This window comes from Dasypus novemcinctus, chromosome 24 (genome assembly GCF_030445035.2).
Source record: "Dasypus novemcinctus isolate mDasNov1 chromosome 24, mDasNov1.1.hap2, whole genome shotgun sequence".
NCBI lineage: Eukaryota > Metazoa > Chordata > Mammalia > Cingulata > Dasypodidae > Dasypus > Dasypus novemcinctus.
The window spans coordinates 29529329-29554852 of NC_080696.1; the positions used below are offsets into that span (position 1 = coordinate 29529329).

The 25524-nt window shown below is 41.1% G+C and overlaps 1 protein-coding gene and 1 pseudogene across 1 annotated transcript in view; one reads left to right on the forward strand and one right to left on the reverse strand.

Annotated features, from left to right (window-relative positions):
* The window catches only part of LOC101414428 (ornithine decarboxylase-like), a 77264-nt gene that overhangs the window by 47824 nt on the left and 3916 nt on the right, over positions 1-25524 (forward strand). The window contains 3 exon segments of the mRNA XM_071211603.1: positions 1-22874; positions 22876-23437; positions 23439-23944. Coding sequence (XP_071067704.1) covers positions 22564-22874; positions 22876-23437; positions 23439-23944 — 1379 coding nt within the window. The 5' untranslated portion in view covers positions 1-22563.
* Positions 5277-12802, reverse strand: LOC111766176 (E3 ubiquitin-protein ligase Mdm2 pseudogene; annotated as a pseudogene).

Here is a 25524-nt window from a genome sequence, read left to right on the forward strand (position 1 = left end):
CTGTTTTACATGATATGCAAAATCTTGGAGGATGGTCACCTCAGAAAGGACTTTCTGAAGTCAGTATTTCCAGTCAAATGAGGACCAGAGACTCACAAAAAGGGCTCAGACCAGCCCCAATGAGCCCTGGAGAGAGGTACAGGTAAGACACCAGAAGCCTTTTCCACAACTCGGTGAAGCTTGAATTCCTGGCCTGCCAAAAATATGGCACCCTTTAGAAAACTGTTCCCTGCAACCCTAAGGAGGCATTGTGCCTTTAAGCTTTAACTGACTTCCTCCATGTCAGCAGTGGGGTTGAGTCAATGGCAGTGGCTATCCTTGTCTGGGTTAGCTAAAACATCAGTTCAGAACTGGAACTCAGTAATCAAAACTTGCTGATCAAAAGATATGCTCAACCCCACCATTCTCAGGGTAGACTTCCATGTTCCTCTCCACCCACAACAGCCAGCCAGGGACTAGATCCTAAGGATAGCCCATATCATGAATGGGGGATGGGTGCCAGCTCTCACTGTAGAGTGAGCTACTCAGTATTTTTTAAACTTGATAAAAATTGTAATTAGACTGTGTAGTGTTCTTTTTTTAACAAATCAATTTTATTTATACATATTAATAAAGCTTACAATTCATACAAGGTGTAAAAACAGTGGAATTTGGTATGATCACATAGTTGTGCATTCATCACTTCAATCATTATTGGAGTATTTCTATTATTTCAGTAGTAATAAAAAACAAACAAGAAAATTCCTCACCTCTCAACCTCTCTATGATTCCCCTGCTGTACATAGTTGCTATTTCTGGCTACTCTTGCACAATTATTTATTAGTTCATTAAGTTGGTTTTTTTTGAGATGTATTCACATACACTATGATCTATCCAAAGTGTATAATCAATGGCTTTTATTATAATCATAATGTTGTACATACAGTTTTTAGCACAGTTTCTCAGCCTTTTCCATACACCATTCTCTGGATGCTGTATAATGCTTCCTTGGCCTCCTGAGCTCCGGAACAGTTGTTACAGACAGTTTCTGACTCTTCACTAGCTCTTTTGGAAGAGAAGTGAGTCCTGAATCTCCCTGCTCTCCCATCTTCCTGGAAATTCCCTTGCTAATGTAAATATCTTTGGTATACATGGAACAAGATAACCTAGTACACATCTTCCTGACCAAACATGGAGAAAAGTTTTATATATTTTCCCACATGATAAATAAGCAATCCAATATGATCTAAAGTTAGGTTAAGATTAGATCCAGAAAACCACCTTGAATGTCTCTCTATTTGTATTTTTTTACCCTTTAAGGAGGTCATATAAGCATCAGCACATTGCCATTTTACAAGAGTCCATTAGTCTGAGAAAGAAGAAAGCATTCCTATTTAAATGATGTAACAAATCATGTATATTACTCCCAATTAAGTATGTTGAGTTTCCATTTTAAATATAACCTGAATATTGACTAAATCATGTTATATAAGTTTATTGTATTGGGTAAAGACATAATGCAGGCATTACACATGCAAGTGGGATACTTGTCATTGAATCAATATCTAATTTAGTGATTTTCTTTGTTACATCAGTAAAAGTATCATTATTGGAGTCAATTTTAAGCTCTCTGTCTTTTAATATGGGAGTCCCATCTCTATTGTCTGAATCTAACCTGATTGATTGGTTATATACAACCAATATATACAACCAGTCTTGTATATATCCAATTTTGGCCCTGTCTTATTACAGTTTTCTTCCATAAAGAAGAGTTTATAGTCACCAATTTATAAGTTGTGAAAAACTAGTTAAAGCTTCAAATAAAGTGTCCCAATGCCAAATACATTTAACTTATTGATCTGTAACAAGGGCTGACTAATTTTTAACAGGATACCAAATCTTTTTATTAAGCATTTACCTCTTTTTTTGACCAATGATCACTTTTGCCTGAATGGAACGTTATTTTAGGTCCATCTTTATCATCTAGATATTGGCAAACCCAGCAATCAGTTAAATTTATAATGCTAGAAACCCTATAAATAACTGGAGTTGAGATAGATCTAACCTTAGAGAAGTAGCAGTGATTAATAGCATTGCTTTTTAAATTTTTAAAATCACTTAATAAGTTGTTTCTTTGTAAATCAATCAATAATATTTTACACCATGCTTTAAAATTTAGGTGATCAAGACCACATTAATAATCCATAGGCATTTAGAATGAGATTCCATTTGCTCAGAGTTTTGCATCATAAGCAGCATAATCACAGCATAGATATACTCTGAATGTATATTAAATTATCTCATTTATACTAACTCTTCTTAGAAAGGATGTATTCTGTTTAGCTCTAGTTGGAGGTATCATAAATTAAAAATTAATTAAGCTTTACTGTATTTGAGAATAGCTTTGGCTTAATTACTAACCTTTAGCCATTTGTTTTATATTTACATATATATACATGGGTAAGTTATATGTGGATGTGTTTATTGTTTTTATGAAGTCTGTCTATAACAATCTACAGCTAGTAACAGACACACTATGTTGCTGTTTAAAATTGTCCCTCAGTTCTATTCTAAACTCATAGTTCAGTTTATTTTATTGCCCTCAACCTGTCATAACCAGAAGCAAAACACTGGAACTTTAAATTAAAACTCAACTCCACTTATCTAAAGGTTTGTTTATTCATACTATTTTGCTGAAGGACTCATATGTATATATAAATCAATAAGTTAATCTGTGCAGTTTGACAGCAATATTAGAATCCCATGATCCTGTAATTCTTGAAGGAAGTGATGTACATTTTCCGGATAATTTAGGGAAATGTTGACCTTTCCAGCTATTTTTTAAAAAATGAACAGTTCTTCCTTTTAACTAATTTATGAATTAATCTTTCTGAATTCACTGATTTCTGAAACTGGTCTTAAGCAAAGGTCTGATATCTAGGCAATTAATAGAGACTGTGTAATCCTATCTAAGAAGACACTTCAAAGTGAATTAAACTGTTTTTCACTTGAGAGAAACAAACAATTCCCACAAAACCCTGAAAATGTATGTCACATTGGACCTCCCAGGACAACTCCACATTTTACTACAGAGCTTTAAAAAAGTTGTATTGGCTCTTCTGAAAGACTCTCAATGGACAACATCATCACCACCTATACCTGGAGAACAAGTGGTACATTTTTTCTTCAGTAGCAGAGAATATAACTACCAATTTCTATTTATCTGTAAAGAATATTTTTTAAAAAAGATTTTTTTCTCTCCCCTTCCTGCCCCCACCCCCAGTCATTTGTTCTCTGTGTCCATTTGCTGTGTGTTCTTGTTTTTGTCAGCTTCTGTTGTCAGCAGCATGGGAATCTGTCTCTTTTTGTCACATCGTGTTGCTGCATCAGCTCTCCATGTGTGTGGTGCCATCCCTGGGCAGGCTGCATGTCCTTTCATGCTGGGCAGCTCTCCTTATGGAGCACGCTCCTTGCACGTGGGGCTCCCCTACACAGGGGACACCCCTGTGTGGCATGGCACTCCTTGTGCACATCAGCACTGCATGTGGGCCAGCTCCACACAAGTCAAGGAGGTCCAGGGTTTGAACTGTGGACCTCCCATGTGGTAGACAGACACCCTAACCACTGGGCCAAGTCTGCCTCCCTGTAAAGAATTTTTTTTTTAAAGATTTATTTATTTATTTAATTTCCCCCCCTCCCCTGGTTGTCTGTTCTCTGTGTCTATTTGCTGCGTCTTGTTTCTTTGTCCACTTCTGTTGTCGTCCGCAGCACGGGAAGTGTGGGCGGCACCATTCCTGGGCAGGCTGCACTTTCTTTCGCGCTGGGTGGCTCTCCTTACGGGGCGCACTCCTTGCGCGTGGGGCTCCCCTATGAGGGGGACACCCCTGCGTGGCGTGGCACTCCTTGTGCGCATCAGCACTGCGCATGGGCCAGCTCCACACCGGTCAAGGAGGCCCGGGTTTTGAACCGTGGACCTCCCATGTGGTAGACGGATGCCCTAACCACTGGGCCAAGTCCATTTCCCTGTAAAGAATATTTTAAGAGACTCTGAAAGAGCAAAGTAAGGATGAGAAGATTTAAGAGTATCTAAAATTTAAATAATAAATCTTGCTCACAAAATTTATCTCCTTAAAAGAAAGGTACCAAATAACGTATATGTGAATACCCTACTTATATTTTGAAAAAGCAGATATTTTTATTTAAGTGAAGGTGTAAATGAATTAAAATATGAAGGATAGAATTAAATAACCAGCTATACAGCCAATTCAAATTACATTAAAACCCAAATATGAACTATAAAGAGAAGTGAAATTTTCCTAAAATGAAATGAATATTCACTAAACCGCATCCCCTCCCTAATTAGGTAAATTACATTAAGGAGAAGAATTCTACATGAACTGAGATACTTTTACACTTCAATATGTATAAAAACATAAAAATAAATTTAAAGTTGCTAAAATAACTGTCAGTTTTTAGGGTTACATAGTTAGAAATATATAATTCTACTCTTACAAACAAGTCAACTAGGAGAAATAAGTTAGCATAATCATTTGAACTAGCTGCATACATATTGGGCAGGCCTTATTTTGTTTTCTGTTTTTTTTTAAGCTTTTTTGAACGTGTAAAACAAGCCATAAGATGTCCTTGTCCTTTTTTGTCATGGATGATACAGTCAATTTTAGGTCACCGGGTTCAATGGCACAAAGATGGAAACTAGATTCCATGCATTTTTCTTTATCTTGTGTTTCATTCCTCTCAAACTCTCTGACAGCTTTATTTAATTTTTTTTTAATTTTTAAAGAAGCTTTAGATTATATAAATGTTTAATAAAAAATATAGGGGATTCCCATATTCCCCAACCCCTCACCCTAACCCTCCCATACTTTCCCACATTAACAACATCTTTCATTAGTGTGGTAAATTTGCTACAATTGATGAACACATATTGAAGCATTGTTATTAACAATGTACTATAGTTTCTATTATAGCTTGCACTCTGCCTTACCCAATTTTATAGGTTATGACCAAATGTAATGACCTATACCTGTCATTGCAATGTCATGCAGGACAATTCCAATGCCCCAAATGTCCCCATATTATATCTATTCTTCCCTCTCCCTCACCTCAGAACTTCTAGTGGCCACTACCTTTACATCAATGATAAAAGTTCTTCCATTGCTAGAATAATATGAAGTCTATAATAGAATAATACTAAGTCTACTTTAGTCCATTGTTCACTCCCCAGTCTTGAGGATTTCAGGATGGTGATCCCACTCTGCTTCTACTTGAGAGGGGGCTTAAATCCCAATGGGCAGATGGCTGACATCTTCTTGACTGGTATAAATGTTGCTACTAGAAGTTGACGGCTGAGAATACCCCTCATTTTCTTGGGATTGGGAGGCTTATGTGATTTTATTATTTTCCTCTATGTCATTTTTCTGAAATCAGGAACATTAAAGCCCTCTTCTACATATGTTGAGTTTTCTAGTATGGCTTTCCCAGGTATTTTCCCTTTATCATTTCCTTTATCTTCAGGAAGCCAATTCTCACATCTGTTGTAATGCATTTCCACAAGGGGAGGATACATTTCATTGCATGAAGCACATTTCCGACAGAGAGCTAAGGAAATTTCAGGATCTTCTTCAGATGAGTCTGTATCACCCTCCCCTGCTTGATATACAGTAACTTCATAAACCTGATCATCTTCATATGAGAGTTCTTGTCCTTATTCACTATTCTTCTGAATCAAGAGATTCAACTTCACATTATACACTGAATTGATCTGAAACTGAATCCTGATTCAACCAATCACCAGAATGTTCACTTAAACCAGTATCAAGATCCAGATTCGATAGTCTCCATTGATTCACTCCTACAGAATCTTTTGCACCGTATCTTCCTTATTATACATAGAGCAAGACTTTCATCAGAGGAAAGGTAAATGCTAGCAGATTTGTGGTGCTTTCTCTGTTGTCCACCAGCTAAGTCTTCTGAATTTTCTGTCTCACTAATTACTCTCCTTTTAGATGAAGGTTTAAAAATCAAATTTGAGGATGAAGGTTTCTCCTCCTACACCTCTTGCACAGGGTCCCTTTGATGGCTGCCATTTTTTTTCTTTAAGATTTATTTTATTTATTTCTCTCCCCTTCCCCCTCCCCTATCCCAGTTGTCTGTTCTCTGTGTCCATTTGCTGTGTGTTCTTTGTCCACTTCTGTTGTTGTCAGCGGCATGGGAATCTGTGTCTCTTTTTTGTTGCATTGTCTTGTTGTGTCAGCTCTCCATGCATGTGGCACCATTACTGGGCAGGCTGAACTTTCTTTCACGCTGGGCAGCTCTCCTTATGGGGTGCACTCCTTGTGCATGGGGCTCCCCTATGCAGGGGGCACCCCTGCGTGGGGCAGCACTCCTTGTGTGCATCAGTGCTGCACATGGGCCAGCTCCACATGGGTCAAGGAGGCCCAGGGTTTGAACTGCAGACCTCCCATGTGGTAGACGGACATCCTATCCACTGGACCAAGTCTGCTTCCTGATGGTTGCCATCTTGAAGGTGACACCTGTTTTCACTTAGAGATGCACCTGAATCTGATGGTTCCTGCTGGTTAACTACTACCAAGTTTCTGTAGATATTTTCCTGTGTTCTTTCACAGAGGAGCTTGGCACTACAAAAAACTCTCCTAGAAGATAATTTGAACAGTATACAATATATTGTTGTTTCTCATCACTTGGTCATAATATAGTGGCCAAGATAAAATATAATGTCTTTCATTTTGTGTCTTTTTGTGCACCAACAGACTTTAGCAACTTCAGTAATGATTGTTTTGTTCTAACTGTGGTCTCTGGTTCTGAAACAGGAATCTGTGAGGTGCTCATAGCATATCAGTAGATAAATAATTGTTGGTATTGCACATTTTCCATGCAGGGTTTTTCATGCCTACAGTGGGATCTCTTGAGGCTCCCCAGTTCTGTTCATGGGGCACATGGAAGCCTTCGTGTCAATTTCACACCACTATTGTATTCCAACACATTAGGTTGGGAGTAGGAGATTCCTTGAGGCAAAAGCATCAGAACCTGAGTCAGAGGTTCTGACCAGAAAAAGGCTCAGCTTCTTGCTCCATCCCCCTTCCAGTCACACAGGGCAACACAAGCCCCAAACAAAAGGAACAAAGGTTGCTAATAGTCATGCTCCCCCCTCTTCCCATCTGTCCTCTTGATAGTGGGAGGCCACTGGGGCTGGGAAGCTAAATGTGGAGGCCCCCCCAACCTCCTGAGAGCCCATATGGATCAGAGCATTCTGCTTTGATGCCTTGATACACATGCTTGTTGTCTCTGCTAACTAAAAAGGGAAGAAGATTAGAGCTCTTCTGTTTTACTTAAGTTCTTACTTAAGCTTTTTAAACAAAAGAAGCAGCATTTGGAAATGTACACACACATCTTGTCATTCTCCTGTATGTAGCCAGAAATGAAGCAGTTACTTACAGATAATAAAATGCTTCTCAGTTTTACTACTGTGTGGTTAGACTGGTAAGAGGAAGTGTCCCCTTGAAGCTGGCACATGGTCTGCATGAATGCCCAGAGCCTGGAGAAGCCCTGGGCTCCCACCCAGCTCTTCAGGGTGACAGTGGCCCTCCACCCTGCCATCCTCCCCAGCCCGAGGTTGTGCTACTTATATTTCACCAAGTCCTTGTCTGGTCAGCACCAATGTGAAACACCCTTCTCCATTCTAAGAGATTCGAAAAAGGAATCTTGTGGCTCTTTTAATACTATTACTATGTAGCAAAAGTTTTCTCTTCCTTTCTAGCATGGTTTTTTTGTTTGGGTTTTGTTTTTGTGCTGAAATGACAATTCTCTTTCTTGCTCAGTCAGCCTCACATCTGTTCTGTATAATATATCATGGCCAGACTCAGTACAGGCTCAGCACACCAGTGTCTTCCCAGCTCATGTCCATGATAAAACAGCCCACTTCCCTAATTGGCTGACCAACCTTGTGGGTTTAAATTATTTGACATTGACAATTTTCCCAAATTGAGTACATTCAGTTGTTCATATGACACTCATGGTATTCACAATATATGTAGGTTCACAACATAAGATGATACATTATCAATATGATACCTAAATAATAGACTGCATATATCATAATTTATAACAATGTAACTTCATCAAGAACTTCCCTCTGAACGTTCTTTTTTTCAGATTTGTGCTAACATGGGGGTCAGGGACTGATTCCACAGGCATCATGTAGACATCAGACAAGGTTGTTTTCAAGCACCACTTTTTAAAAGAAAATATTTCTTTTGCCCCATAATGATAGCAATGTATGTAATCTCTGTGACAAATCTCAGCCCAAGTCTAAATATTTTTAAGGAACTATGAACTTCGGGCAGAACTGGGCAGTTTAGCACTTGCTGAAATGTGTTCAGTGCTCAATTATATTTGTGCATATTTCTTTACTGTACAATAAGGAAAACAACATTTAATTTTCTAATTATCCAGAGAAAGTAATGTAAAACAATGTTTTACTGAGAAATAAGACATTTTTCTTGTTGTTTTTCAGGGGATTAGGATTATTTTCTTTGCTCTATTTATTTTTAAAGTTCTTTTGCATTCTCCTTTTCATATATTTCCTTCATTTTACCAAAAGCTGTCCTTTATTCTTCAACCTTGATCTTTTTGTCTTCTAAAAATGCCATATTTGCTTAATGAAACCTCAGGGAAATGATAATGCCTCATACACACTGGATGTGTCACTTGTCTTTATTTTATTTGGTCATTAAATTTTTGTTTGGGGGAAGAGACATGCATGGCAACTGCATGGCATATTCCATTTACTAGCTGCCCTCACCACAAGTATATCTGAAACATTTCTATAATTGTACAGAAGATGCAAGGAGTTCATAGCTTCATTTATATCATAAAATCAAAGATTGGGTTATTTTTCTTTTAATGTTTACAACCTATTTTCTCCATTTAAGGAGTGCTGCTTCAAAAACTATGTGGGGAGGGTGGGGCAAGATGGCGGTTGAGTGAGTGCACCTTATAGTCTCTCCTGCAAAGAAGAAGCTGGGCAGCATTAGAAATTCTTCAGGACAAGGCTGTTTCAGGATTTTGCAGGGCAGGAGGTGTCTGGACATCAATTTCATGGGAAGGTAACAGAGAAAATTCGTGTAAAAGATAAAATTGAGGCTCTCTTATGTGGGAGGAAGGGCGCCCGGCTTGCCACAGTAGCAAACGGTGCGGCAAGAAGTGATACCGCCTCTGCCCACTGGGCCTAGATAAGGTGACCACGCCTGACTAGGCCTTTGCTGCTAACGGCTGGCCGGCGCTGCCCTCCCCCTTTTTATCTCCCGCCTAGCCCAACATCCGGCCAGCTCTCACTCCCCCTTTCCCCTCCCCTATTCCAAACCTCTCAGCCAGCCCTCTGCCTAGCTACCGCTTACAATCACCTATCAGGAAGCAGTACCCGCCCACACCTATCAAATCCCTCCACGCAGTCCCTAACCCTATAAAGCTGTGTCCCCTTCCGCAATAAACCGGACTTGCGCACAGACCTGGTCTCTGCGGCATTCTTCCTCCCCTCGCCGTGCGTCCTCCACGCCTGAGAGCCCCTCTGATGCTGTCTGCCGTAGCATCAGATGCCACTGCGGTCTAGTCTGACCCCTCCAAACCCCCCCATCAGCATCGGGGTGCAAGCCGCCCCAGCCGCAACTGGCGCCCAAACAGGGACTGGGGCCGGTCCGACGTGACCGCTGCCTCACCCCCGTGGGACCTCGCTCCCACCCCTTCGCCGCGCTCTCAAGGTAAGGACCCCCATTATCAGCCCCCGGCAGAAAAATGGGCGGGCGTCTATCTTCCCGCCAAGCGCCGCAAGTCAGAGCACTTGCTGGCCTACTAGCCTGCCACCAATGTAAAGTTTCGGGCAGGCAACTCCAGGCTTACTGGGATCTACTGGTCCCCTTCAACCCCTGGCTTTCTACTGCCAATCTCTCGGACCCTGATACCTATCTGAAATTGGCCCCGCCTATCAACAAGGCCAGCCACAAGCCCAAAAATCCACACAAGCTTATAAGGCAATCAACTCTGTTCCAGCAAACTCCCACCCCCTTTCACAACTCTTTGGGCTCCCTACTATCTACATGACAATGTATCTCTGGGCTAGTGAAGGCTGATATAATTAATCCACTGGTATGAGAGAAAAACATGGCAACATTTGTGTTCTGTTTTATTTCCATGCTAATTCTGATTGGGCTTCTTTAACCAAGATATTAAAATTAGTACAAAAATTTTATCAAGGTTTAAAAAGAAATTTTCAGTTTTAAATCAATAGTTTACTCCAGAACTTCAAGTCTCACTATAGTCTTACAGTAATTATCCAAAAATGTGTGCTAATGGTCTGCCTAACTGCTGCTCGGGTTATTTTAGCTGATTGCTGATAACTGATAGGAATGTTTCCGAGCACAAGCTTGCATGTTACAGGCAACATGGATTCCAAAGGAAATCTTAATAAGAACTTAAAAGCAGCTATACCAAGAAAGTAAGAATTATGAGTTAATTGTAAACTGTATGTTTCTGTTACTGTGTTGTGATTGTTCTGTGTTTGTCTGTTCGTTCAATGTCAGTGTATATTTTGATACCTCCGGATGGTAAATATAAATTAATAAAAATTTTTAAAAGAGCTCTATACAAATGGCCAAAAATTAAATAAGCGCTTATATTAATACTTAAGTTTATTATATCAATACATGAGCTTAAATGTTAATAAAATATCTACAATAATAGAAATCGTAGTCTTGATTGACAAGATTAACTGTACATCTTCATAAAAGGTTGTTCTTGCCCAGATTAAAATGAATAACTTATTTTTCTTCACAGGATAATATAAAGAATGTAAAGCTTAAATGAATATTAAAAAAGGTTAAAAGTTTGTGAAAATGCTAACTGAAATGTAATAAGTTTTGCAAAAAGGCGTATTTTGTCCTAAAGTAAAATAGCTAATTTTTCATGAACTCTTGAAACTTAATTTGCAGATGGCAAGCTGTAAAAGGTATTGTGATAACTTTAAGTAAGGGAATGTGTTCTATAAACATAAAATTTGTCTTCAATAGTCTATATGGTTATAAATAAAAGGTTTAATAAAGCATTGTTTACATTAAAGTATTAAATGGCTAATTCCAAAAGGTCATTCTTAAATATATATAAAACTGAATTGATGATGATAATAATAAAAGGTAATTTTATAACAGGAAAGATTGGCAGCAACCAGCCTCCCCTGCCAACTTACTTCTAGGAAACTGTTTCTAATATTGCATGCTACTAAGTATTTAAAGAAAAGTTCATTATTTTAACAAGCTTGTTTAATGTTCACAGTATTGTTATAAGAGGTTTGCTTGATAACTTTGATGTAGGCTATATGGAATGTGTTTTTATTATTAAGGAAACAGAAGATGATTTTGTCCTGAGATAAAATGATTGATTATTGGAAAGAGTAGAGTGTGGGACAAAACCTGACTGAATACTGAAAGTGCAGAAGGTTGGTGGAAAAGGAATTTTTACAGTTAAAGTTAAATAAAATTTAACGGGTCTATCTATAAAATTTTACAGGCTTTGGTGTCGGGTAGTATGCTGATGCAAAGTTGAAAATTTTTGTTCCTTCTCAATGCCTCTCACCATTAATCTGTTTTACTAAAAGTTCTTATCCTCAGTCGGTATACAAAGAAAGTCTATCTAATTTTTCTTGTGCTTATCATTTCCTCGGTGTTCCAATAAAGAAAGCTTTATCTCTTAAAGGAACATAACGTTCAAAACTGCTTTCTCAAGACCTAATCCTGAACAGTGGCCTTTTGTTCCAAACTAATTATAAGAGATTTGTTCTTTTACCTTGAAAGAAAAATTAAAGTAATAATTAAGTTCATTTAATATGTTATAAGCTAAATAAAGGTGTTTTACAGTGTTATAAAATTAACAACTTTTTCTTCCCTTAAACCCTCTATTAATTAAAGTCATATGGATAAAAAGTTTCTATGAATGCTTAAAAGTGTATAAAGTTAGCAATATTTCAGCATAATATTAAAGAAAAGTACAATATGGTTAATTATAGTTTTAATTATTATAAAAGAATGTATGTCACAAAAACAACCCCTTACCATAGATTAAAGTAACAACACTAGTATGCAGCAATCCCAAATACTGCTAGTTTGTTGCAAAAAGTTAAAGTCCAGTTACATGGCTATCACTTTGTTTTAAAACTTCCTAAGACTTTCTTTAATGTCTTCTTGGACAAATCAAGCCAGCTGCATTCCTTTATCTGTAAGAACCCAACAATAAACTTTTGAAGTGCTTTTCAAAGCTATGTGCATAGCCCAACCATCTTGTACAGTATTTACTGATAGTAATAGTAATGGAAAAGCAGCATACATTACTTCTCAAAAGAACAGGTTTAGCAAACTCCTTATTCATCTGCTCAATGCACAGAGCTTTGAGCCATCATTAAAGTTTTACAAATGTTTTAAAAGCCCTTGAATATTGTCTCTGATTCTGAATATGTATGCCTTACTGACAAGCACACCACTGCCCTTTTCTCCAAAAATCCCCATGCTCAAATTCTTCTAGAAATCTTCCATGGGACCTTTGACTGCCATTACCCCACACACACAAGTTGCTCCAGGGCCTCACAAGGCTCCCCCTCTCCCCACTATACCACCCTTTCCCTGGCTCCAAGCCTCTCTCCAACTCCACTACTGTCTTCACGGACGCCTCTAAGACCAAGTTTACTTATATTGCCTACTCTCCCAGCCGTGACTTGCCAACCATTTACTGCCAAACCCATCCCGGATTGGTTCAGGTAGGCGAGCTACTAGCCATCCTCACTGCCTTCCAACACCACAGCAATGAGCCCGTCAACATCTTCACTGATAGTCAGTACGCCCTGCAAGTTTGTTCAGTTATTGCCCACGCTGTTTTCTTTCCACGTGACACGCCCATTGATCAAGCACTCCATGCCTTGCAGCGAGAGCTCAAGCTCTGCACACAGCCATAGTACATTTCTCATATTTGCAGCCATTCAGGGCTGCCCGGGCCTCTAGCCACGGGTAATTCTGCTGCCGACCAAACCGTCTCCACCCATACAATAGCCACTGTCGGAAACTTGGTCAATCAAGCCAAACTTCTCCATTCTAAGTTCCACTTTTCAGCAGCCTCACTTCAACGTCTTTTGCCGGGCCTCCCCAAGGAAACGTGCAAGCATTTGGTGCGCGCCTGTAAAACATGCGCCCCCTTCTTGCCGCTTGGACCGTTGCAGCCACAAGAGGTCAACCCCCGCAGCCTCAAGCCAAACTCCCGATGGCAAATAGACGTCACCCATGTGCCATCATTTGGGCGCCTCAAATATGTCCATGTCAGAGTTGACACCTTTTCTCACCTTTGCTACGCTGTCCCCTTACCAGGGGAAACAGCCAAGCATTGCATTAAAGCATTGCGGCAAGCCATCTTATTCATGGAGGTTCCTTGGGATGTTAAAACCAATAATAGGCCTAGGTATCGCAGCTCCTCATTCGCTGCATTTCTCCAGCTCTACAACATTACTCACCACTTCGGCATTCCATACAACCCCCAGGGGCAGGCTATAGTAAAATGCATCCACCGCCAGCTCAAAGTGCAAATTCAATAAGAGAAGAATCTACGCCCACATAGTCAACCAGGCGACATTATCACTGCCTGCCTCATTCACATAAACCTCCTCTCCTTTGATAAAAACGGTCTTTCCCCCCTCCATAAGCATTGGGGCCCCTCCTATGCACCAACAGTTGCCCCGATGGTGTTTTGGAAGGACCCAGAAACAAACAATTGGCAGGGACCCAGTCCCCTTCTCACCCAAGGCAGAGGGTTTGCTTGTGTCTTTCCAGAAAATGCCTCCCAGCTGCTCTGGATCCCCGAAAAAAACGTCAAACCCGCCACCGGCCAGCAGCAGGTTCCAACGACGGATGATGAGAGCACTCGCCCATTAGATGGAGAGGCTAAATATGGCCGCAGATCTAGCTCATGACACCCTCCTCCTTGGACAGCTAGTACAGCTTGCTGTCCGCGCCTTAGCTTCAAACAAAAAACCTAAAAATCTACACTCTCTTCTGCTTTTCATGTTAGCTCTGCTCCCCTCCACTATGGACCAGGCTAGTATAAGCCATCAGCCCTTTAACTGGACACTCTCTCTTTGGCAGCAGGAAAAGCTCCTCGCTAATAACATTACTGCGGGTGCTCCCTCCTTCACAGTGCACATATGTAATCTTGCCAACCTTCCTGTCATCAGTTCCCTCGTAGACGTTACACACAAGACTCACCAGTGTTGATACAGCTCACTTACAGGCCTTGATGGCCCCTATAATCATGAAGTCTCAGGCTTCTATATTTGTCCTTCCACGGCCAGAGGCTGCTATGACCCAGCGCACTATTACTGCCCCTCCTGGGGGTGCAAAACCATGGCCCACGGATGGTCAGGAGCTCCCAATAGGGACCCCTACCTCTCCCTTTCTTTTAAGGATAAAAGTCACAAGAGCAGCATTAAGCCCTACTGGAGCAGCATTACGCTCACTGTCAAAAACCCTAAAAATGCAGGCTGGCTACAGGGCCGCACCTGGGGAGCCCGACTTTACATGAGCAGCTATGATTACGGTGCCTTTTTCATTATAAAGAAAAATTCAATCCGCACACAATCCGTCGCCGTGGGCCCAAATCAAGTTCTCAATCCTCCCCACACACAGCCTCCCCCTCCTCCCTCTGTTTCTCCTTCTCCTCCCGCTAACACCTTAAATCCTTCCATCACTAGGTATCCTCCCCACCGCCAAACCCTGCCACCCCCCAACCCTCTTGTAGCCCTCCTCAATGCATCATTTATCTCCTTAAACTTATCCCAGCCCAACCTTACACAACGTTGCTGGCTCTGCTTCTCTGCTGCGGCTCCCTTCTATGAAGCCTTAGCTACAAACAGCGCCTATCGCGCCTCCCCAGACTCCACTGGTACCTCTTGCAATTGGAACCAAACAAAAAGAGGACTCACCCTCCGATCAGTTTCCCAGACTGGACTCTGTATAATAAAAATTGGCGGCAAAGTTCTCCCCTCCATGCAGTCCCTCTGCAGCCTAACTCACACCCCTAATGCAGCTGCCAAGTTCCTAATTCCCCCTAATAACACCAAATGGCTATGCTCTTCCTCCGGCCTCACTCCATGTCTCAATGTTCAAACCCTTAACTCCAACAGCAACACCTGTGTGCTCATACTCATTGCCCCCCGTGTTCTCTTTCATACTGATAACCAATTCTTTGACTCCTGGCAGCACTTCAGCTCCCCGCAGCACGAGCAGAAATGGGAAGTCTTCACCGCCATCACAATTGCCACCCTTCTAGGTCTTGCCGGCGCAGCCACTGGAGCTGCAGCTCTCAGCCTCCAAGATAATTCCTTTTCAACCCTTAGGCAAGCTGTCAATGCAGACATCGCCTGCCTTGAGACTTCCATGGCCCACCTTGAAACATCTCTCAACTCCCTGTCCGAGGTCATTCTCCAAAACCACAGGGGCCTAGACCTCCTCCTCCTAAAAGAGAGGGGCTCTGCGCAGCATTAGGAGAAAAGTGCTGCTTCTATGCTAACCACTCTGGCCTCATTCGAAATAACCTCGCACAAGTTAGGGAGGGCCTCCGCAAGAAAAAGCAGGAACGTGAAGCCGGATGGTCTTTCTCTTGGGGGCTGCCCAATGGAATCCTTTCTTACTTTCTCCCCTTTCTAGGCCTGCTCCTCACCCTTGTCCTCCTATTAGCCCTAGGGCCCTGGATCATCAGGTGAATTGTCCGGCTTGTCAAAAATCAAGTTAACTCTGTCCTTAGTAAGCCCATCCAGGTCCGGTACCAGCGAATCCGCACCACCGACGAAGACGCACCAGGAGTCTCCATTAATTGCCGTCCTCCCCAAATGGCCAGCCACCTCTCAACGCACCCAAGCCCCAGCTCCCCTGCCCCTACCCCTTCTCACTGCCCATCCTAACCCCTTACCCTTACCCTTTCCCCTCCCCCACCCTGTTTATCTAAAGCCGCCAACATTCCATCGAGGCGCCGGACTGGTTAGCCAATGACGGGCAACGGGATCGGCCCACCAGTCAACCTAAGGCAGGGACACGGCCTTTTGCTGCCACGCTTCCCCATGACGGGTAAGACTGGCCACCTGTGTGGCACGGGCATTGCCCGGCTGGGCGCAATCCCGACCTAAGACAGGCACAGTCCCCCTCCCTCCTCAAATCAAGCTTTTCGGAGGAGCTTAATAAAAACAAAGGGGGAAATGTGGGAGGAAGGGCGCCCGGCTTGCCACAGTAGCAAATGGTGCGGCAAGAAGTGATACCGCCTCTGCCCACTGGGCCTAGATAAGGTGACCACGCCTGACTAGGCCTTTGCTGCTAACGGCTGGCCGGTGCTGCCCTCCCCCTTTTTATCTCCCGCCTAGCCCAACATCCGGCCAGCTCTCACTCCCCCTTTCCCCTCCCCTATTCCAAACCTCTCAGCCAGCCCTCTGCCTAGCTACTGCTTACAATCACCTATCAGGAAGCAGTACCCGCCCACACCTATCAAATCCCTCCACGCAGTCCCTAACCCTATAAAGCTGTGTCCCCTTCCGCAATAAACCGGACTTGCGCACAGACCTGGTCTCTGCGGCATTCTTCCTCCCCTCGCCGTGCGTCCTCCACGCCTGAGAGCCCCTCTGATGCTGTCTGCCGTAGCATCAGACGCCACTGCGGTCTAGTCTGACCCCTCCAAACCCCCCCGTCAGCATCGGGGTGCAAGCCGCCCCAGCTGCACTCTTACACGGAATTAGGGGCTGTGCGCGGGATGCTCCCCCCTGGGGTGGGGGGAACCGTGGCATTGGCACTGCAGCAGTGATTGCTGGAGGCTTTGCGGTACTGGGGAATTCATAAGCCCTGAGCAGGCTATTAAGGGGCTAACAGGGCAGGAGGCCTTCGCAAACCGATTTGGTGAGACAGATGGGAGTTTTTTGCAAGGCCGGGAATTTTTTATTTCTGACACGAATAATAGCGCTTCTGGCTAGAGCCCTGCCCCCAAGGCCGGCTGCTGATCTGCAGTGGCCTTAAATTGCTCACAGTAAAGAGACATCACCAGGAGGCTATTTCGGGGGATTGCAGGGTGGGAGGCGTCTGGAAGCCGATTAGGGGACTCTTTTGCAAGGTGTGGGATTTTCAGTTTCAGACACTGATATAGTGCTTCTGGCTAGATCCCCACCCCCTAGGCCTGGCTGCAGATCTGAGTGTCTTTAAATTGGCTGCAATATAGAGGCACCCCCAACTGGCTGTTTTGGGAGCTTGCAGGGTGGGAGGTGTCCTGAAGTCGAATTGGTGAAACAGCCACAGAAGAGAACCTAGTGAGAGAGGGAATTGCAGGTTTTGGACACATAGATCAGAGTTTGTGGATGTGACCTCTCCCATAGGGCTGGCACCCAGCTGTGGGGATCCCTGAGTGCACTGCAGTGCTCCCAGGCTCACTGTTAACCGGATTTGAGGTTGCCAGGTCTGTGTCCCCTAAACCCTGGTGGTCCACACCACAGAGACTCACACCTCTTGAGTCTGCAATATCATAGACTTTCCATCCCTGAATACACCATGCCCTGAGGCCCATCTGAGGTCCTTGATTGTCCTAACCCTCAAAGTTTGTTTTCTTATTTTAATTTTTAATTTTTAATTTTTTATTGTCCTGGTTGCTAATATTGCATTATTTCCTAGTCTTTTCTCTCATTGTATCCCCCAAGGACTTTTTTTTTCATTTATTTAGGGTTTTTTTGTCGTTGCTCTTTTTGGTGTTCTATAGCATCTTTTCTTTTCCTTATTTGTTCCCCTCCCTTTTCTTTACCCATCCCCCCTTTTTCTTTCTTTCTTTCTTCTCTCTTTTTTTTCTCTTTTCTCTTGTCCCTCATTTTCTTCTTATTTATTTTATCTTAATTATACAATAGGTGCTGCAGGGAACACCTCACATTTGCTGGGTTTCCTAATCCTCCATTGCCTCATTTCTGTGTGAATTGATTTTGGCTACCTACACTATCCTCTTTCCCCCACATCTTGATATCCTCCATCATCTACTGTCTCTCCTATATTCCACCTTGCTTTCTTTGATCCCCAAATTGTCTAACTCTTAATTTCTAATACCTTTGTTTTGTTTTCTGTCTTTTATCCACTCTTGATACTATTGCCTTTCTTTTTTCTTTCCCTTTCTCATGAAAACACTAGCTTTTTAATTAATACCATACTCCTCCCATACTCAGTCAACTACCTCATTATAGGTACTCTACTTACTGCTATAACTCTACACAACTTACATGAATCTAATATCCATACTCCCAGATCTCATATTATTGCTCTGTTAACATTTATTACCAATACTACTTTACACATTTTCCTTTCTTACACAATTGCCTTTCCCTGGCCCTAATACTTTCCTTCAAAGTGAACTCAGCCAGCAATAAGAAATTAGAAGAAGAAGAACAAAGTGACAAAGAGAAGGTATAACACTTATGCAAGAACAACAGCTAATTAATCCCCAAGACTAGACAAAGAAGCTAAAGAACTGATTAAACCCGTCATGATAAAATGATGACCAGACAGCAACAAAAATCTACAAACCAAACCAGTAATCAGGAAAACATAGCTGAATCCAATGAACAAGATGAAAACCAGGAAGGGGAGCAGAACTTTGCACAAGTAATTAAAGATCTCAGAACATATCACAGAGAAATTTAATGAAGTAAAGGAAGAGGTTAACAATATGAAGACAGCACTTGGAGGGGAAATTGCAGAAATACACAAAAAGATAACAGATATGATGGGAATGAACACCACAGCTCAAGAAATCAAAAATACACAGCAAATAGCAGCAGATTAGAAGAGGCAGAGCAGAGAATTAGTGATGTGGAAGACAGTACATTGGAAATCAAACAGATAGTAGAATTGATCGATAAAAAGATAGAAAAAATCCAGCTAGGACTTAGGGACCTGAATAACAATGCAAAACGCACAAACATACATATTATAGGCATCCCAGAAGGAGAAGAGAAGGGAAAGGGGTCAGAAGGAGTGTTGCAGGAAATAATACCTGAAAACTTCCCAAATCTACTGCAAGAGACAGATGTACATATCCATGAAGCACAACACACCCCAAACATCATAAACCCCAACAGGCCCACCCCAAGACATATACTTGTCAAATTATCCAATGCTCAAGACAAAGAGAAAATTCTAAAAGCAACAAGAGAAAAGAAAACCATCACATACAAGGGAAGCTCCATAAGATTAAGTGCTGCTTTCTCATCTGAAACCATGGAGGCAAGAAGGCAGTGGTATGTTATAGTTAAGGTACAAAAAGAAAAAAAAATTCCACCTAAGAATACTCTATCCAGCTAAACTAACATTCAAAAATGATGGAGAGTTCAAAATATTCACAGATAAACAGAAATTGAAAGAGTATGCGAACAAGAAACCTTCCCTTCAAGAAATTCTAAATGGAGCTCTGCAGGAAGAAAGGAAAAAACAGGACAGGCAGAGTTGTAGGAGAGTGTAAGAGAAACAAAAAAGACAAAAAGAGAAGAAAAAACAAACAAACAAAATATGACAAACACAAGTCCAATCAAAATATGGCTAACATACATAATTCCTTGAAAGTAATAACACTGAATGTCAGGGGATTAAACTCACCTATCAAAAGATTCAGACTGGGACATTGGATAAGGAAATATGACCCATCTATATGCTGTCTACAAGAGACACATCTTAGACACAGAGATTCATGGAGGCTGAAAGTGAATGGTTGGAAAACAATCTTACAAGCAAACAATAACCAAGAAAAGGCAGGAGAAGTTATTTTAATATCAGACAAAATAGACTTTAAATGTGAAACAATTGTGAGAGACAAAGAAGGATACTACATATTAGTGAAAGGGACAATCTCTCAAGAAGAACCAACAATCATAAATATTTATGCTCCTAACAAGAGCGCCTCTAAATATGTGAGGCAAACACTGGAAAAACTAAGTGAAGGAATAGATGCATCTACAATTATAGGGGGGATTTTAATACACCACTATCAACTCTGGACAGAACATCTCAAAAGAGAATCACTAAAGAAACAAAATATTTGAACAGTATATTAGAGAAGCTGGATCTAACAGACATATACAGATCATTACACCCAAGCACAGCAGGATATACATTTTTCCCAAGCACACATGGATCATTCTCTAAGATAGACCATATGCTAGGCCACAAAGAAAGGCTTAATGAATTCAGAGAGATTGAAATCATACAAAATGATATCTCTGACCACAATGGAGTAAAGCTGGAAAACTCTGGAAAACTGCAAGGGACAGAGGCCCAGATTTCACAACAAGATATGGAAATTAAACAGCACACTCTTAGAAAAACAGTGGGTCAAAGAGGAAATCTCAAAAAAAATCAATGACTACCTTGAAACAAATGATAACACAACATACAAAATTTATGGGATGCAGCAAAAGCAGTACTGAGAGTGAAATCTATAGCCATAAATTCATACATCCAAAAAGAAGAAAGAGCAAAAATTGAAGAACTAACTGCACATTTGGGGGAATTAGTAAAAAAAACAAGAAAGTAACCCCACAGGAAGAAGAAACAAAGAACAAAGATAAGAGCAGAACTAAATGAAATAGAAAATAGGAAAGCTCTTGAAAAGATAAACAAAACCAAGAAGCTGGTTCTTTGAGAAGATCAATAAAATTGACAAACCCTTAGCTAGACTAACAAAGAAAAAGAGAGAGAAGATGCAGATACACAAAATAAGAAATGAGAAGGGAGATATCACCACTGACCCCATGGAAATAAAGACTATCATGAGAGAATACTTTGAAAAACTATATTCCAACAAAAATGACAATTCAGAGGAAATGGACAAATTCCTAGAAACACATAAACAGCCTATATTGATGAAAGAAGAAATTGATGATCTCAACAAACCAATCACAAGTAAAGAGATAGAATCAGTCATTAAAAACCTCCCAACTAAGAAGAGCCCAGGGCCAGACGGCTTCACAGGTGAATTTTACAAAACATTCCGGAAAGAACTAATGCCAATCCTGCTGAAACTCTTCCAAAAAATCGAAGCAGAAGGAACATTACCTAACTCATTCTATATGCCAACATTACCTGAGTACCAAAGCCAAAGAAAGACACCACAAGAAAGGAAAATTACAGACCAATTTCTCTGTTGAACCTAGATGCAAAATTCCTCAAGAAAGTAGTTGCTAACTGTATTCAACAACACATTAAGCGAATTATATACCATAACCAAGTGGGATTCATTCTGGATATGCAAGGATGGTTCAACATAAACAGATCAATCAATGTAATACACCATATAAGCAGATTAAAGGGAAAAAAATCACAATTATATCTATAGATGCAAAAAAAGAATTGGACAAAATACAGCATCCTTTCTTGATAAAAGCACTGCAAAAGATCAGAATACAAGGAAATTTTTTGAACATGATAAAGAGTATATATGAAAAACCCACAGCCAACATCTTTTACAATGGTGAAATCCTAAAATCCTTCCCTCTAAGATCAGGAACAAGACAAGGATGCCCACTCTCACCCCTTCTATTTAACATTGTCTTAGAAGTACTTGCTCGAGCACTGAGGCAAGAACCAGATATAAAAGGCATTCAAATTGGAAAGGAAGAAGTTGAAATTTCATTATTTGCAGATGACATGATCCTATACATAGAAAACCCTGAGAGGTCTACAACAAGGCTTCTAGAACTCATAAATGAGTTTAGTGAAGTTGCAGGTTATAAGATGAATGCGCAAAAATCAGTAGCATTTCTATACACCAATAATGAGCAAGCTCAGGAGGAAATCAAGAAACAAATACCATTTACAATAGTAAATAAAAAAATCAAATACCTGGGAATAAATTTAACTAAAGATGTAGAAAACTTATACACAGAGAACTACACAAGACTGATCAAGGAAATCAAAGAAGACCTAAATAAATGGAAGAATATTCCCTGTTCATGGATAGGAAGAATAAATATTATCAAGATGTCTATCCTACCAAAACTGATCTACACATTCAATGCAATCCCAATAAAAATCAACACAGCATTCTTTAAGGAATTAGAAAAACTCACTATGAAATTTATTTGGAAAGGAAACAAGCCCCGAATAACTAAAGACATATAGGAAAAGAAAAATGAGTCAGGCCCCTGCAGCCCTGCCACCGACCGCCCCCTGCCAGCAGCTCTGGTGCCTCCTCAGGCCAGCAGTCCTCCGGCGGGAGGGAGTGAGTTGGGCGGTGGTGGCGGCAGCAGTGTGGGCTGCAGGATCTCCTTGGGGGGCGACTCCAGTGCCCAAGTGCTAGGAGAACATTTCCACAGCTGCATCAAGGGCACAAGTCTTATAATTCAGCAAGATTTGGAATTCCTGGAGAATTGCCTTCCTGAAAAGCTGAAAGAAATCTCTTTAATTTCTGTTTCTTAGTTTTCCATTTTGTTGTGTTTCAGTGGAACATCAAGAAACCATGAACAACTTCAGTAAAGAGGAGTTTGACTGCCATTTCCTTGATGAAGGTTTTACTGCCAAGGACATTCTGGACCAAAAAATTAATGAAGTTTCTTCTGATGATGATAAAGATGCCTTCTATGTTGCAGACCTTGGAGACATTCTAAAGAAACATCGGAGATGGTTAAAAGTTCTTCCTCGTGTCACCCCCTTCTATGCAGTCAAATGTAAAGACCATAAAGCCATAGTGAAGACCCTGGCTTCCATAGGGACAGGATTTGATTGTGCTAGCAAGACTGAAATCCAGTTGGTGCAGTCTCAGGGTGCCACCAGAGAGGATAATCTATGCAAACCCTTGTAAACAATTGTCTCAAATTAAGTATGCTGCCAATAATGGAGTTGAGATGATGACTTTTGACAGCGAGGTTGAGTTGATGAAAGTGGCCAGGGCACATCCAAAGGCAAAGTTGGTTTTGTGGATTGCCACTGATGACACCAAAGCAGTCTTTCACCTCAGTGTTAAATATGGAGCCACACACAAAACCAGCAGGTTTCTTTTGGAATGGGCTAAAGAGCTCGATATGGATGTCATCAATGTCAGCTTCCATGTGGGAAGTGGCTGTACTGATCCAGAAACTTTTGTGCAGGCCATCTCTGATGCCCCCTGTGTCTTTGGCATGGGAGCTGAGGTTGGTTTCAGCATGTATCTGCTTGATATTTGTAGTGGCTTTCCCAGATCTGATGACGTGAAGCTTAAATTTGAAGAGATATCCAGTGTCAATAATTCAACATTAGACAAGTATTTCCCATTAGATTCTGGAGTGAGAATCATAGCTGAACCAGGCCGATATTATGTTGCTTCAGCTTTCACACTTGCAGTGAATATCATTGCCAAAAAAAATTGTATTTAAGGAACAGACAGGCTCTGATGATGAAGATGAATCGAGTGAACAAACCTTTATGTATTATGTGAATGACGGAGTATATGGATCATTTAACTGTATCCTTTATGATCATATGCAGGTAAAGCCTCTTCTGCAGAAGAGATCCAAACCAGATGAGAAGTATTACTCATCTAGAATATGGGGACCCACGTGTGATGGCCTTGATCGGATCGTTGAGTGCTGTGGCCTGCCGGAAATGCACATGGGTGACTGGATGCTGTTTGAGAACATGGGTGCTTACACCATGGCTACTGCTTCCACTTTGAATGGGTTCCAGAGGCCAATCATCTACTACGTGATGTCAGGGCCTGCATGGCAAGTCATGCAACAAATCAAGAGCCAGGGGTTTCCACCTGAAGTAGAGGAGCAAGATGCCAGTGCTCTGCCTTTTTCCTGTGCTTGGGAAAGTGGGATGAGGCGCCAGCCAGCCACTTCTGCTCCAGCTAGTATTAATGTGTAAGTACCATTTTTGTAGCTGCTAACTGTGAGTTTAGCTTGAATGGAGGGATTTGGGGGGGACCATTTAACTTAATTACTGCTAGTTTTGAAATGTCCTTGTAAGAGTAGGATTGGCACAGACACAGCGATAAGGAAGACTAGGGGATGGTTTACACTTATCTGTGTTCCTATGGAAACGACTTGATTATTTGTTTTATATGGATTTTTATTCACTTTCAAACATACTTCTAAGGGATGTCTCTCACCTGCTGAGCAAGCATTTGTAGCTTGTATAACAGCAGAATGGGTCAAAAGCTTAATGCTATGACCTGTTTTAAAAATAAAATTATCTTGAAATTAAAAAAGAAAAAAAGGAAAAACGAAATTGGAGGAATCACACTACCTGACTTCAAAACATACTACAAAGCTACAGTAGAGAAAAAAGCATGGTATTGACACAAGGAGAGACACACAGACCAATGGAACTGAATTGAGAGGTGAGAGAGATCCTCATATATATAGTCATATAATATTCAATAAAGCCACCAAACCCTCTCAACTGGAAGAGAATAGCCTCTTCAAAACTGGTGCCTGGAGAACTGGATATCCATATGTAAAAGAATGAAAGAGGATTACCATCTTACACCTTATACAAAGATCAACTCCAAATGGATCAAAGACCTAAATATAAGAGCCAAGACCATAAAGACTTGGGAAGCAGTATAAGGAAGCATATACAAGACATTGTAATAGGAAATGGCTTCATGAACTTCACACCAAAAGCATGAGCAGCAAAAGAACAAATAGATAAATGGGACCTCCTCAAAATTAAAGCCTGCTGCACCTCAAAGGAGTTTGTCAAGAAAGTGAAATGAGAGCCTACACAATGGGAGAAAATATTTGGTAACCATATATCTGATAGGAGACTTATAACCTGCATATATTAAGAACTCCTATATCTTGAAAATAAAAAGATAAACAACCCATTTAAAAAATGGCAAAAAGATTTAAACAGACACTTCTCCAAAGAAGAAATACAAATGGCTAAAAAGCACATGAAAAAATGCCCCAAATCTCTAGCTATCAGGGAAATGCAAATCAAAACTACAATGGGATACCATCTTACTCCCATAAGATTGGCAGCTATGAAAAAAACAGAAGACTGCAAATGCTGGAGAGGATGTGGAGGAATGGGAACACTCATCCACTGCTCGTGGGAATGCAGAAGGATCCAACCATTCTGGAGGACAATTTGGCAGTTTCTCAAAAAACTAGCCATGGATTTGCCATATGACCTAGCAATTCCACTGCTGGGGATATACCCAAAAGAACTGAAAACAAGGACACAAACTGATACATGCACACCAATATTCATAGCAGCATTCTTCACTATTGCCAAAAGTTGGAATCAACCCAAATGCCCATCAACAGACGAATGGATAAATAAAATGTATATACATACAATGGACTACTACTCGGCTTTAAAAACAAATACACTACAAACACACGTGATAACATGGATGAATCTTGAGAACCTTATTTTGAGTGAAGCAACTCAGGCATTGAAGGACAAATACTACATGACCTCAATGATATGA